The sequence below is a fragment of the Dipodomys spectabilis genome, unplaced genomic scaffold (genome assembly GCF_019054845.1).
Source record: "Dipodomys spectabilis isolate Male_0828 unplaced genomic scaffold, ASM1905484v1 ptg000175l, whole genome shotgun sequence".
In the NCBI taxonomy this organism is placed as follows: Eukaryota; Metazoa; Chordata; class Mammalia; order Rodentia; family Heteromyidae; genus Dipodomys; species Dipodomys spectabilis.
Window position 1 is genome coordinate 10,357,501 of NW_024870852.1, and position 12,932 is coordinate 10,370,432.

Genomic DNA, 12,932 nt, shown 5'->3' on the forward strand with positions numbered 1-12,932 from the left:
GGCTTTGAACCGCAGTCCTCAGATCTCAGCCTCCTGAGTAGCTAGGATTACAGGCGTGAGCTACCGTTGCCTGGCTTTTTTTTTGCCATTCCTGGGACTTGGAACTCAAGACCTGGGCACTGTCCCTGAGCCTCTCTGTGCTCAAGGATAGCACTCTGTCACTTGAGCCACAGTACCACTTTTGGCTTTTTCTGTTTATGTGGTACTGAGGAATCAAACCCAGGGCCTCATGTATGCTAGGCAAGCACTCTACCACTAAGCCACCTTCTAGCCCCGAATTCTTCTTTTTTGTATAGAAAAATTTAACTGAAAAAATAGAAGTGCATGTTTATTAGGACAGCACCAGTGATTCTGTGGTCTTTGTGTTTATAAATGTATATGGCAAACTAAGCACCGTGGCTTATTTCTGTAATCCTAGCTACTAGGGAGGCAGAAATTTTGAAGATCATGGTTTTAGGCCAGCCGAGGCTTTAAAAAATTCATGAGGAGCTCAGTGGCAAAGCACTTGTTTAGCAAGTGCAGCATCCTGGGTTCAATCACCATTATCATAAAAGAAAAGGCAAAAAAAAAAAAAAACAAAAAACCCAAAACAAAAACAGTTAAAAAAGACAAAAAGTTCATGAGATCCCATCTCAACAAGTAAACTGTGTGTGGTGGTCTCATTCTATTGCCCCAGCTATTCAGGAAACCTAAACAGGACCCTGGGCATAAATTTGAAATCCTATTAAAAAATAATGAGTATAAAGGGCTGGAGGTGTGGCTCAAGCGATAGAACTTCCACCAAGCAAGGGTAGGTTCAAAGGCCTTGAGTTCAAACAGTACTGCTGAAAAGCTGTGTGTGTGTGTGCACACACATTGTATATATGTGTGTGTAGTTTCTGAGTATAAATGTAGGTTAAAATTTAGGGAATAAGAAGTGCTCAATTTTGGGCTGGGAAGGTGGCTCAGTGGTAGAGCGCTTACCTTGCATGCCTGAGGCCCTGGGTTCGATTCCTCAGCACCACATAAGCAAAAAGAAAAAAGTCAGAAGTGGTGCAGTAGCTCAAGTGGTAGAGCGCTAGCCTTGAGCTGAAGAGCTGAGGGACAGCGCCCAGGCCCAGAGTTCAGGCCCCACGACTGGACACACATAAAAAAAAGAAGTGCTCAATTTTGTTTTAATGGTAAAATTTTATTAAGCTACAAGTTTAAAATTTTATTACAATATGCCTTGAAAAATATGTTTTTTCCTAAGTATCTTGGGAATTTGATTCAAATTGTTAGAAAGCACTAAAGAAAAGTTAGATGTGTAATTTTAGTATTATCATACATAAATTTCTTGGAATATGATTTATACAAATTTTAGTTGTTTACCTTATCACTCTTAAAGTAGAATTGTTGTCATGGGATTATCTATTATTCTTCCTGTTTCTTAACTTAAAAATGAGTTGGGGGGGAGTGTAGTTGTGAAGGTGGGAGGGAAGGGATGATAGGGGAAAAACAAAGAAGGCAACAATGCTTGAAAGAAAATGTATTCATTACCTTGCTCATGTAACTGTAACTTCTCTGTACAGTATTTTCACAATTAAAAACTTAAAAAAAAAAACCAAACAGAAAAAAAAATGAGTACACCGGGTGCTGGTGGCTCACACCTGTAATCCTAGCTACTTAAGAGGCTGAGATATCAGAATTGCTGTTAAAAGACAGCCCGGGCAGGAAGTCCATGAGACTCATCTCCAATAAACCACCAGAAAACTGGAAGTGGCGCTGTGGCTCAAGTGGTAGAGCGCTAGCCTTCAGCTAAAGATCTTAGGGACAGTGCCCAGAACCAGAGTTTAAGCCCCATGACTGACAAAAAAAAAAAAAAGCTAAGTAAAGAGTGTCAAGAAGCCGGGCACCGGTGGCTTACGCTTGTAATCCTAGCTACTCAGGAGGCTGAGATCTGAGGATCCTGGTTTAAAGCCAGCCCGGGCAGGAAAGTCCGTGAGACTCTTATCTCCAATAAACCACTAGAGAACCGGAAGTGGCGCTGTAGCTCAAGTGGTAGAGTGCTTGCCATGAGCTGAAGAGCTGAGGGACAGAGCTCAGGCCCAGAGTTCAAGCCCCAGAACCAACAAAAAAAAAAAAAGAAGAAGAAAGAAAAAGAGTGTCAAGGGCTTGAGGCCCTGAGTAGGATTAGGATTGTGTTTTTGGTGAGTAGTCATATGGATTTATGTGGCCCTTATCCATCCTTTTATATTTTATAGTGGGACATCCCCTCTTGCATGCCTCAATGCCATGCTACATTCCAATTCAAGAGGAGGAGAGGGGCTGTTTTATAAGTTGCCTGGCCGAATCAGCCTTTTCACACTCAAGGTAAGTAATATAACTCTGTTTTAGTGTAGCATCTCTTATTAAGAAGAGTTAAAAATCATGTTGGAATGTGCCCATGAATTTGTTTTTTTGATATGCAGTTGGGTGACATTGGTGGTGTTGGTCCTGAATGGCATTTTGATACGTTCTAATGTAACTGGAGTATTATATTAGGAATCATTTAGTCATATCGGCTATTCTGTATTCAGCTCTGCTTGTCTATATCATTATAGATTGTACAGAATTGAAAGTATATGTGGGAATAATTGCAGATGTACCTTTATTAGGATTTTTTTCTTTTTTTGGGTTGTGGGACTTGACCTCTGGGCCTGGGCACTGTCCCTGAGCTCTTCAGCTCAAGGCAAGTACTCTATCACTTGAGCCACAGAACCACTTCCTGTTTTCTGGTGGTTAGTTGGCGATAAGAGTCTCATGGACTATCCTGCCTGGGTTGGCTTCGAACCTCCATCCTCAGATCTCAGCCTCCTGAGTAGCGAGGATTACAGGCGTGAGCCACCGGCACCTGGCCTTTATTAGGATTTTGTTTATAGTATTATGAAGGATAAACTACTGGACAGCTTAGGTAATACATACTCTATGGAAAATAACTGAAATGTGAACACCAGTAAGTGACACTAATTGCAAAGAAAGAGGTAGAGTTCATAATTAAGCTTAAATAGGACTGAAATGGAATAAGCTAATTATTTTTCTAACATTTCTGATATCATTTGGACCATGACTCTGCCAACTTTTTCTACAAAGGGCAAGAAAATGAATTATTTCAGGCTTTGTGGGCCTACTGTCTCCCAAGTACTCAACTTTGTCACTGTAGCAGGAGAGCAGCCAGAGACCACATATACAAATGGACAGACCATGTTCCAACAAATAAGTGTTTACTTTATTTACAAAGGCAATTTGAAGAAGCTTGTTGATGAATACACTAATAGATCATTAGAATTGACATAGGGCTTAGTTTGCCAATACCCCCCTCCCTCCCAATTTAAGCATGAGATGATTTGTTGATTTCAAGGAAATGGAAAATTTTTGTGATGATTCCTATGTTCCTCCATATATATTTGTAAATTGCAGTAGTTATGTAAACTTCCTTTCAGTGTTGTTTAGATGATAATATTGGCTATGGCGTGCAAGGGCCTACACTATGCATTTGTATACACACACAAAGTTCATGAGGTGGGGCCCTGTTGTGTGGTCCAGGCTGGTCTCAAACTCCTGGGCTCAAGTGATTCTTCCACTATAGCTCTCTGAGTAGCTGGGACTATAAGTGTATGTTACCATGCCCCTCCCCTACACATGCTTTTCTTATAGTCAGCCTTGGGAGAAATAGGTTCAAACTCTAGGTTTGTTACCTAGGATGGATTTAACTCCTCTTTATGTTGCTGTATACATCCTTTGTATTGAGTCAGTCCTTAACAAATGGTGGCTTTTGGGTGTTTCCGGGTTCTTCATCATTAATTGCCATTTAATAATATCTTCCTAGTGAAATGTTTTGTGATATATTACATAATTATATATAGTTATGCATATTGTATATTACAAAATGCCATAGTTCTATATTTACAAGGGAGGAGAATTACTTTTTTATTTGGTACTGGGGATGAAACCTAGGGTCGTCTTGTACACACTAAACGCTCTCTAAATCACTGAGCTACACCCCCAACCTTGAGAGCTACTTTTCTCCATAGTACTTCAAGGTGCTGCATTTTGCCGAGTGCTGATGGCTCACACCTATAATCCTAGCTACATGGGAGGAGGCTGATATCTGAAGATCTCTTAGTTTAAAGTCAACCCAGGCAGGAAAAGTCTGTGAGATTCTTATCTCCAATTAACCACCACAAAACTAGAAGTGGCTCTGTGGCTCAAAGTGACAGTGCCCAAGCCCCGAGTTCAAACCCCACAACCTACAAAAAAAAGCTGCATTTTGCCTTTGTAACTTGACTCTGGGCAGAATTCTTGGCATGGTCCATGCTTAACAAATGTTTGAACTAAATTACATTTTTTTAAAAATTTTAACATTTTTGTGGAAATTCCAAGTATCAACGTATCGTACATACTGTTCCATTAGTCTGCAGCCTGTGTCTGAGATGTATTGTTTGGTTGCAGATGCGTGCCATACATTGCCACATTGCTTTTGGTTTGTGTTCCTATTGGCCTTATGTATCTGTAAACACTACTTTTCTAATACTTAGTGAGTTCTTTTTGGATTAATGGTTTGCTTGTCCGGTTCCTCCAAATAGAAGTCTACGTTTCTTATTTCAATGTCCGTGGTACTAAAACTAAGCTGCCCTCAGTAAATGTGTATTTAATGAATGAATTAGTAGTGAGTACTGGTTACATTCTTGTACTTTATCCCTCTGTTTTGACATGTTCATAAATACTGCTTGTAATTTTGATGGAACTTTGAGTAAATTATCTTCTGGTATCTTATATTTGTTGTTGTGGCTTTGGTAGATAGATGTAAAAAAGAAAGCAAAATGTAACAGGAAGTGAAAGTACCATATAAAATTCTGTTTGCGACTTAAATAATGTTATATTAATATTTGAAAACAGTGAATCATATTTATGACTTTGCCACTTTATTTAGTTTTAATATATTGTCTTTTTTTGGAAGGGGGAGGCGTTGAATTTAGGACCTTGTGCATGTGTTCTGCCTTGAACTATGCTTCTAGTCTGGTATTTAGTGGTATAATGGGGCTTGAATTCAGAGTCTCATTGCTTAGTTTTTTTTCTACATTCTGCCATTGAAGTCACACCACCTCCAGTCTAGCTTTTTTTACTGGTTAAATTGAAAATAATGTCTTGAGGATTTTTTTTTTGTCGGTCATGGGGTTTGAACTCTGGGCCTGGTGCTGTCCCTCAGCTCTTCAGCTGAAGGCTAGCGCTCTACCTCTTGAGCCACAGCATCACTTCCAGTTTTCTTGTGGTTAATTGGAAATAAGAGTCTCACACGGAGTTTCCTACCTGGATAGGCTTTGAACTGGGCGATCCTCAGATCTCAGCCTTCTGAGTAGCTAGGATTACAGTGCACCACTGATGCTTAAGGACTTTTGGGCTGGCTTCAAATCTCCATCTTTATATCTCAGTCACCTGAGGATTACAAGCGTGAGCCACTAGCACCTGGCTTATTTTGTTTTTGAGTCTTGTTACCTTTGCTGGACTGGCTTTGAACTTTCTTTTTTTTGGGGGGTCCAGTCGTGGGGCCTGAACTCTGGGCCTGGGCGCTGTCCCTCAGCTCTTCAGCTCAAGGCTAGCACTCTACTACTTGAGCCACAGCACCACTTCCGGCTTTTTTCTTTTTGTTTATGTGGTGCTGAGGAATCGAACCCAGGGCCTCATGCATGCAAGGCAAGCGCTCTACCACTGAGCTACCTTCCCAGCCCCGTGGCTTTGAACTTTCTTGACTTGGTCTCAAGTAACTGAGATTGCAGGCATCTGTCCCTCTGAAGATAGTGTATTTACTATCCTTCTAACATTTTCCTAGATTACTAATCATTAGAAGTTTCTCACATTTACTTTATCCTTCTCTACATATGTATGCATTTTTTTTCAGGACCATTTGGAAGTGTGAACAGGTACACATATAGCACTTTGCCATTAGATATTTTAGATGTCTTAAGAATTTTTTGCTGGGTACCAGTGGCTTACACCTATAATCCTAGCTATTCAAAAGGTTGCACACATTTGTGCACATGCACAAATTTTCCTGTCTAATCATGGGAAGTATTTTTCTCTCATAGTCCAGGCTGATTTTGAATTTATAATCCTCCTGCTTTCTCCCAAATGTTGGTTTTATACTCCCGTATTTTATGGTTTACTTTTTAGAATCTGTGTCCAATTAAAATTTACACATTACATTTGATTGTGTGTCTTTTTAATCTCACATCATGTGGAACAGTTCTCTTGCTTTCTTTTGTCTTTCATGGCATTGGTGTTTCTGAGTGCCAGGCCCATAGTGTAGAATTAAATACATATTAAAGCACTGAGTGCAGGAATCTTGGTTATTTCTAGTTTCCTTTGTGTTTTTTTATTTTCTTTTATTATTTTCTTTTACTTTAGTTTTTTGGTTTTGGGGCTTGAACTCAGGGCCTGGGCACTGTCTCTGAGCTCTTTTATTCAAGGCTATCGCTCTGCACTTGGAGCCACATCTTCACTTCTGGTTTTCTGGTGATTAACTGGAGATAGGAATCTCACTGGGCTGGGAAGGTGGCTCAGTGGTAGAGTGATTGCCTTGCATGCATGAGACCCTGGGTTCAGTTCCTCAGCACCACATAAATAGAAAAGGCCAGAAGTGGTGCTGTGGCTCAAGGGGTATAGCACTAGCCTTGAGCTGAAGAGCTGAGGGGACAGCACCCAGGCCCAGAGTTCAAGCCCCACGACTGACCAAAAAAAGAATCTCACTGACTTTCCTGTCTGGGCTGCCTTTGAACTGCTGAGTAGCTAGGATTACTGGTGTGAACTACTGAGCCTGGCTTTCCTTTGTGTTTTAGCTACCTAGATTGTGTGCAATGTTTTAGGTAGTGGTCCAGAGTAACTTTTCAGTGAAAGTGGAATGCTTTATATAGGGGCTAGTTTGGCTAAGATCTTGCCTCTATAAGAGGCAGAAGACACTGATAATTTAACTCATATTTTTCCTTTTTTGTTTTCAAGGTATAGTGAGATCTTTTGACATTGTCCTTGCCTAACTTTTCACTCATGTTAGGTAAAAGCTTATATGCAGAATGGCTTGCATGTTAGGGAAAAGCTTTTGTGTAGAATAGCTTGCAAATAGCTGCTATAGGTTTCTGGAATTGCCGGGATCACAGGGGCATGTCATCTGGTCCAGCTTCTCTTACTGGAGATGAAGTCTCATGGGCTTTCTTGACAGGCTGGCTGGATCCTCTAGTCATAGCTTGATATGACAGGTACTAGCCACTGGCCTTGGCTATGCATTGACAAGGGATCTTGTAAAATTTTCTGCCTGTGCTGGCTTAAAAACCTCAGTCCTCCAAATCTTGACCACCTGAGTAGCTAGGATCATAGGCACTTGGCTAATGTATGGAATATATTTTGGTTTTGTTTTTGAGGCATAGTCTCTCTTTGTAGCCTAGACTGGCCTCAAACTGTTAATCCTTCTGCCCTCACCTCCTGAATGCTGGGGTTTATAGTCACATGGCCACCATGCCTGACCTTACAGTGTTTAAAAAAAAAAACACACACACACTTGAAGTATCATTCTATTAAAAGCAGCAGCAAATTAAAGAAAGGAGAAAAGAGCAAGAGAGAAGTGAAGGAGGTAATTGTTGCATTCTTACAATGTAATTTAAATGGCTACAATTAAAATTTTATGCACAACTCCACAGTTACCAGCAATTTCAGAACTATTTATGTAACCATTAAATACCAAGAAAGAAAGAATAAATGAAGTTAGCCTAGATTTAGAAATGTGGGGCCTGTCATCTCACAGGCAATACCAGAATTTATTCTGATTATTGATAGATATATAACAAATAGTAGTCTTTCTAAAATGCAGATTAGGTCTTGACACATGCCTGCTTTGCTTTTGTCTCTTTCTCTGAACTGATCTCCAGCATTTTCCCTTTGATCATTCATTATCCTTTAGGTATCACATTTTGGTATACTTTGGAGGCTGATAGTGAAAGGATCAAGGTTTGAAGCCAACCTGGGCGGAGAAGTCTATGAGACTCTGTCTTTATAATAACCAACAGAAAGCTGGGTTGCAAGCATGGCTCAAATGCTATTGTACCAGCCAAGTAAGCTAAGTGAGTTGTGAGGCCCCTGAATTTAAACTATACTATCATTAAAAAAAGAAAAGAAACAACCATTAGAACATTTAAACATTTTAGTTATTTAAAAAATGCCTTACGTGGCTCAGTGGTAGAGCGCTCGCCTTGCATGCATGAGGCCCTGGGTTCAATTCCTCAGCACCACATAAGCAGAAGAAAAAAAAAAGCCGGAAGTGGTGCTGTGGCTCAAGTGGTAGAGCACTAGCCTTGAGCTGAGGAGCTGAGGGACAGCGCCCAGGCCAAGTGTGCAAGCCCCACGATCGACAAAACAAAGCAAAACATTTTTCTAACTTGGGGAGGGGAAGGGAAATAACAAAATGCTGAAATAAATAATGCAGGTTGACCCATTGTATCAATGAGATGTATAAGACATTATGTTATAAATGAACTTTACAACTTGGAGTGGGGAGGGAGGAATTGGGGAGGTGGGGAAGGTAGGGATGGTAGAAAAAAACAAAGGAAGGGGTAACAATGCTCGATAGGAAATGTACTCATTACTTAACTCATGTAACAGTAACCCCTCTGTACAGTATCTTTACAATAAAAAATGTTAAAATATATATTAAAAAATACTGTTTAGGGCTGGGATGTAGCTCAGTGGCAAAGCGCTTGCCTAGCAAGTGCAACGTCCTGGGTTCGATCCCCAGTACCAAAAAAGAAAAGACAAAAAAATACAGTTAAAAAAAAAAATACTGTTTATAGAGTTCCAAACTTTATCATCATTATTTTTAGAAAAAAATGATTTTTTGACTTAAAATATAGACATCTTTAAACAAAGTCTTATGTAGTGTGTGTAAATCTTATCAAATATATGCTCTTTTTTGTGTGTGTGTTGGTCATTGGTACTATCCATGAGCTTTTTTGCTTAAGGCTAGCACTTTAACACTGAGTCACAGCTCCACTTCTGGCTTTTTGGTAGTTTATTGGAGATAAGAGTTTCATGGACTTTCCTGCCTGGCCTGTCTTTGAATCACGATCCTCAGATCTCAGCTTCCTGAGTAGCTAGGATTATAATTGAGAACCACCAGCGCTGGGCTCACATTTCCGTTGTACCTAGACCATTCAGTGTGAAAAGTAAACTGTGGATATTTTATTTCCTGGTTGCTGTGATGCATTTGGCCATGGAGAACTCTCTGCAGAATGCCAGTTACAGTAGTACCATTTGTTCTCCTTAATTGTACTGATTTCTTGGTAGTTTTTATTGGTCATGGGCCTTGAACTCAGGGCCTAGACTAAGTCCCTGAGCCTTTTTGCCCAAGGGTAGTACTCTACCACTTTGAGCCACAGCTCCACTTTCAGTTTTTGAGTAGTTCATTAGAGATAAGAGTCTCCTGGAAAGGTGGCAAGGAAAGGAAAGTTTGTGAGACTCTTCTCTCCAATAAACCATTCAGAAAACCGGAAGTGGTGCTGTGGCTCAAGTGGTAGAGCACTTGACTTGAGCTGAAGAGCTGAGGGGCAGAGCCCAGGTCCCAGAGTTCAAGCCCCACAACTGACCAAAAAAAAATTCTCATGGGGACTTTTCTGCCTGAGCTGGCTTCAAACCATGATCCTCAGATCTCAGCCTCCTGAGTAGCTAGGATTACTGGTGTGAGCCACCAGTGCCTGGCTTAATTGTACTGATTTTGGTGGAGGCTTTGACCTCTTAGTTGGTGACATGTTCTTGTTTAATTCTCAAGGGACATCTAGACCTGTTTGAAAGATCTGTTCCATTTTTGTCAGAAATCCTAGCTTGCTGAGGGAAAAGAATGGACTGGTTTTCAGGGTCCTGATCAGTCTGGTATTATTATGCCTTCAAAGGAAGATCTGCCTTTTGTCCCTCTAACTCCTGACTGGGAGCCTTGTGCAAATAAAGGGTTAAAGGTCATATGGTAACAGTTGGGAATGATTTTGTGGTAGTTTATAGGAGGGAACACGTTGAAGATTTCATTTCAGGGTTTCTAAAGTGGTGTATATTTTTTAAACAAAAAGCTTATATAAACACTTCCATTGAGTGATTTCCTTTTTAGAACGTGAGTTCTAGGCAAAAGAAGATTGTGCATAATCTGTTTTAAGGGATTGTGTTTGGAAAAATACTTCAGCTTTTGTGATGTTTCAGTTCTTCAGATTAGACTTTATATGCAGGTTTTAGAGTGTTAATTTAGTATAAGAAAGTTACTTCTTCTGGTTTAGCTTATTTTGAAAGAAAAGATGGAAACTGACATTTGACTACTACCCTAATCTAGTACTCGGAATAGTCTTTCTTCCTAGTGTGCTTTTGAAGCATAAATATGTTCCTAGTTCTTGAGGACCTGGACTGAGAAGATACTAGTGGCCGAAAGTCACATATTTGCTTGTTTTGGACCTGTTTTTGTTTTGATAAATATTTTATATGATCAGAGTTGGATGTGTTTTTGACACATGGGGGACATGTTAGGAGGCTTGAAAGCTTTTAAGTAGATCTGTTCTCAGATGAGTATGAGAAACATGCTTATCATAATAAGCTCAAGGTTCAGAAGAACAAATTCTGGGTGCATCATGAGTTGGAAGAGGAATAAAAAGCAAAATAGGGTATTGTTTCTCTCTTGAAAGATGCTATCCTGATTCAGTGATAGTAAAATGGGTTTAGAAATACATGCCTTTAGCTGGGCAGTGATGTCTCATGCCTATAATCCTAGCTATTCAGGAGGCTGAGATCTGAGGATCACAGCTCAAAACTAGCTGTGGCATGAAAGTCCATGAGACTCTTATCTCCAGTTAATGATCAGACAAGCCAGAAGTAGAGCTGTGGCTCAAGTGGTAGAGCGCTAGCCTTAGGCAAAACAAGCTCAGGAATGGCACTCAGACCCTGAGTTCAAGTCCCAAGACTGGCAAAAAAAAAAACACACAAAAAACCCTTCAAGTATCAACTCATCATTCGTTTTCTCTTTGGAGATACAGATAATTAATCATTTGTTTTTCTTTTCTGTGGAATACTCAGGGAATACTCAGGGCCTTGAGATTGATGAGCACTCTACAGCCTGAGCCAAGTTGCTAACTTTCATGCCAGATTTTCTTTGGGACAATATTCTGTCCCAACAACTCTCTTTTTAAAAAATTTTTGGGTAGGAGGGTGAAGACTTGTCTCCATTTCTAGTAACATCATTTATTATTATTATTATTATTGTGAAAATACAGTACAGAGGGGTTACAATTACATGAGCAAGGTAATGAGAACATTTCTTATCAAGCATTGTTGCTTCCTCCTTTGTTTCCCCTTCCCATCCCCCCCCCCCCCCCCCCCAGGGTCATCATATTGTGAGTACTGAAATAATTCCTTTGTGGTCTGCTTACTTTGAGGTTGCTCCCTTATCAGACAGCACTTCTCCTTTTATTCCACACACCAGCTAGATGAGCAGGGTTTTTTGTTTTTGTTTTTGTTGTTTTGCTTGGTCATGGGCTTGAACTCTGGGCTTGGGTGCTATTCCTGCGCTCTTCAGCTCAAGGCGAGTGCTCTACCGCTTGAGCCACAGAGCCACTTCCATGAGCAGGTTTTTGATAGTCGTTCAAAGTCCTTCCAGTTTTAGTCTTTTCCATTCACATTCTTTTCCTACTACGTTTTCCTGGTTATGGGTCTTTGTTTGTTTGTTTGTTTGTTGCTAGCCCTGGGGCTTGAACTCCAGGCCTGGGCACTATCCCTGAGCTCCTTTGCCTATGTTAGTGCTCTACCAAATGAGCTACAATTCTACTTCTGACTTTTTGGTGGTTAATTGAAGATAAGAGTCTCATGGACTTTCCTGCCCTGACTAATGGCATGAACCATTAGTGCCTGGCTGGGTCTCAGCTTTTTTTTTGGTCGGTTATGGGGCTTGAACTCTGGGCCTGGGCGCTGTCCCTGCGCTCTTCACCTCAAGGCAAGTGCTCTATCTCTTGAGCCACAGCACCACTTCTAGTTTTCTAGTGGTTTTTATTGGAGATGAGAGTCTCAGAGACTTTTCTTCCCAGGCTGACTTTGAACCCTGATTCTCAGATCTCAGCCTCCTGAGTAGCTAGGATTACAGGTGCGAGCCACTGGCGCCCGGCTGGGTCTCAGTTTAATAACTCGCAATTTATTAATTTCTTCAGAAGTGCCTTCTCTGACCTCTGAATAGAATTTTCCTCTTTGCCTGAACTTATTACATTTGAACAATCAATATGTGTGTAGTCACTTCTATATAATCAATATGTAATTTAGGTGATTGATATTACCTTTCCTGGGTAGGTCTTAAGGGCAGAGAATGTTTTATTTTGGTTTTGGCTATATCTCTAGTACTGAATAAATCTGCATGTTGAATACATTAGTAGAGAAACACATAGAGAAACACATGGTAGTTTTTATTTTGTGCCGGTACTGGGCCTTGAACTCAACCTCTATTTCCATATCAGTCCAAGGAGATTATTTTTAAGTTGAATTCATGGTTCAGCATAGAAATTTTCAGTGTGAAATTAGAATAAATACATAGCATAGAATGTTTAGCAGTAAGATTTATTTTTCATGAGGCATAGTTCTTAAAAAGCTTCTAAAATGTATACTTTGTTGTTGTTTTGTTGTTATTGTTGTTGGTTGGAAGGGCCTGGGCACTGTCCCTGAGCTCTTTTGCTCAAGGCTAATGCTCTACAACTCTGAGCCCACAGCTCTACTTCCAGTTTTTGAGTGGTTAATTGGAGATAAAAGTCTCATGCACTTTCCTGCTTGGGCTGGCTTTGAACCCACAATCCTCAGATCTCAGCCTCCTGAGTAATTAGGAGTATAGATGTGAGCCACTGACACCTGGCTCACTTTTTTTTTTTTTTCAATTTCGAAAGAAC

At 40.3% G+C, this 12,932-nt stretch overlaps 1 protein-coding gene across 2 annotated transcripts in view; it reads left to right on the plus strand.

The window, feature by feature from the left end:
• Nucleotides 1-12,932, plus strand: part of Asxl1 (ASXL transcriptional regulator 1) — a 58,955-nt gene that overhangs the window by 16,084 nt on the left and 29,939 nt on the right. For both annotated transcript variants that reach the window (XM_042694402.1, XM_042694403.1), the window contains one exon: nt 2,223-2,331. In XM_042694402.1, the coding sequence (XP_042550336.1) occupies nt 2,223-2,331 (109 nt within the window). The remainder of the gene's footprint in view (nt 1-2,222; nt 2,332-12,932) is intronic.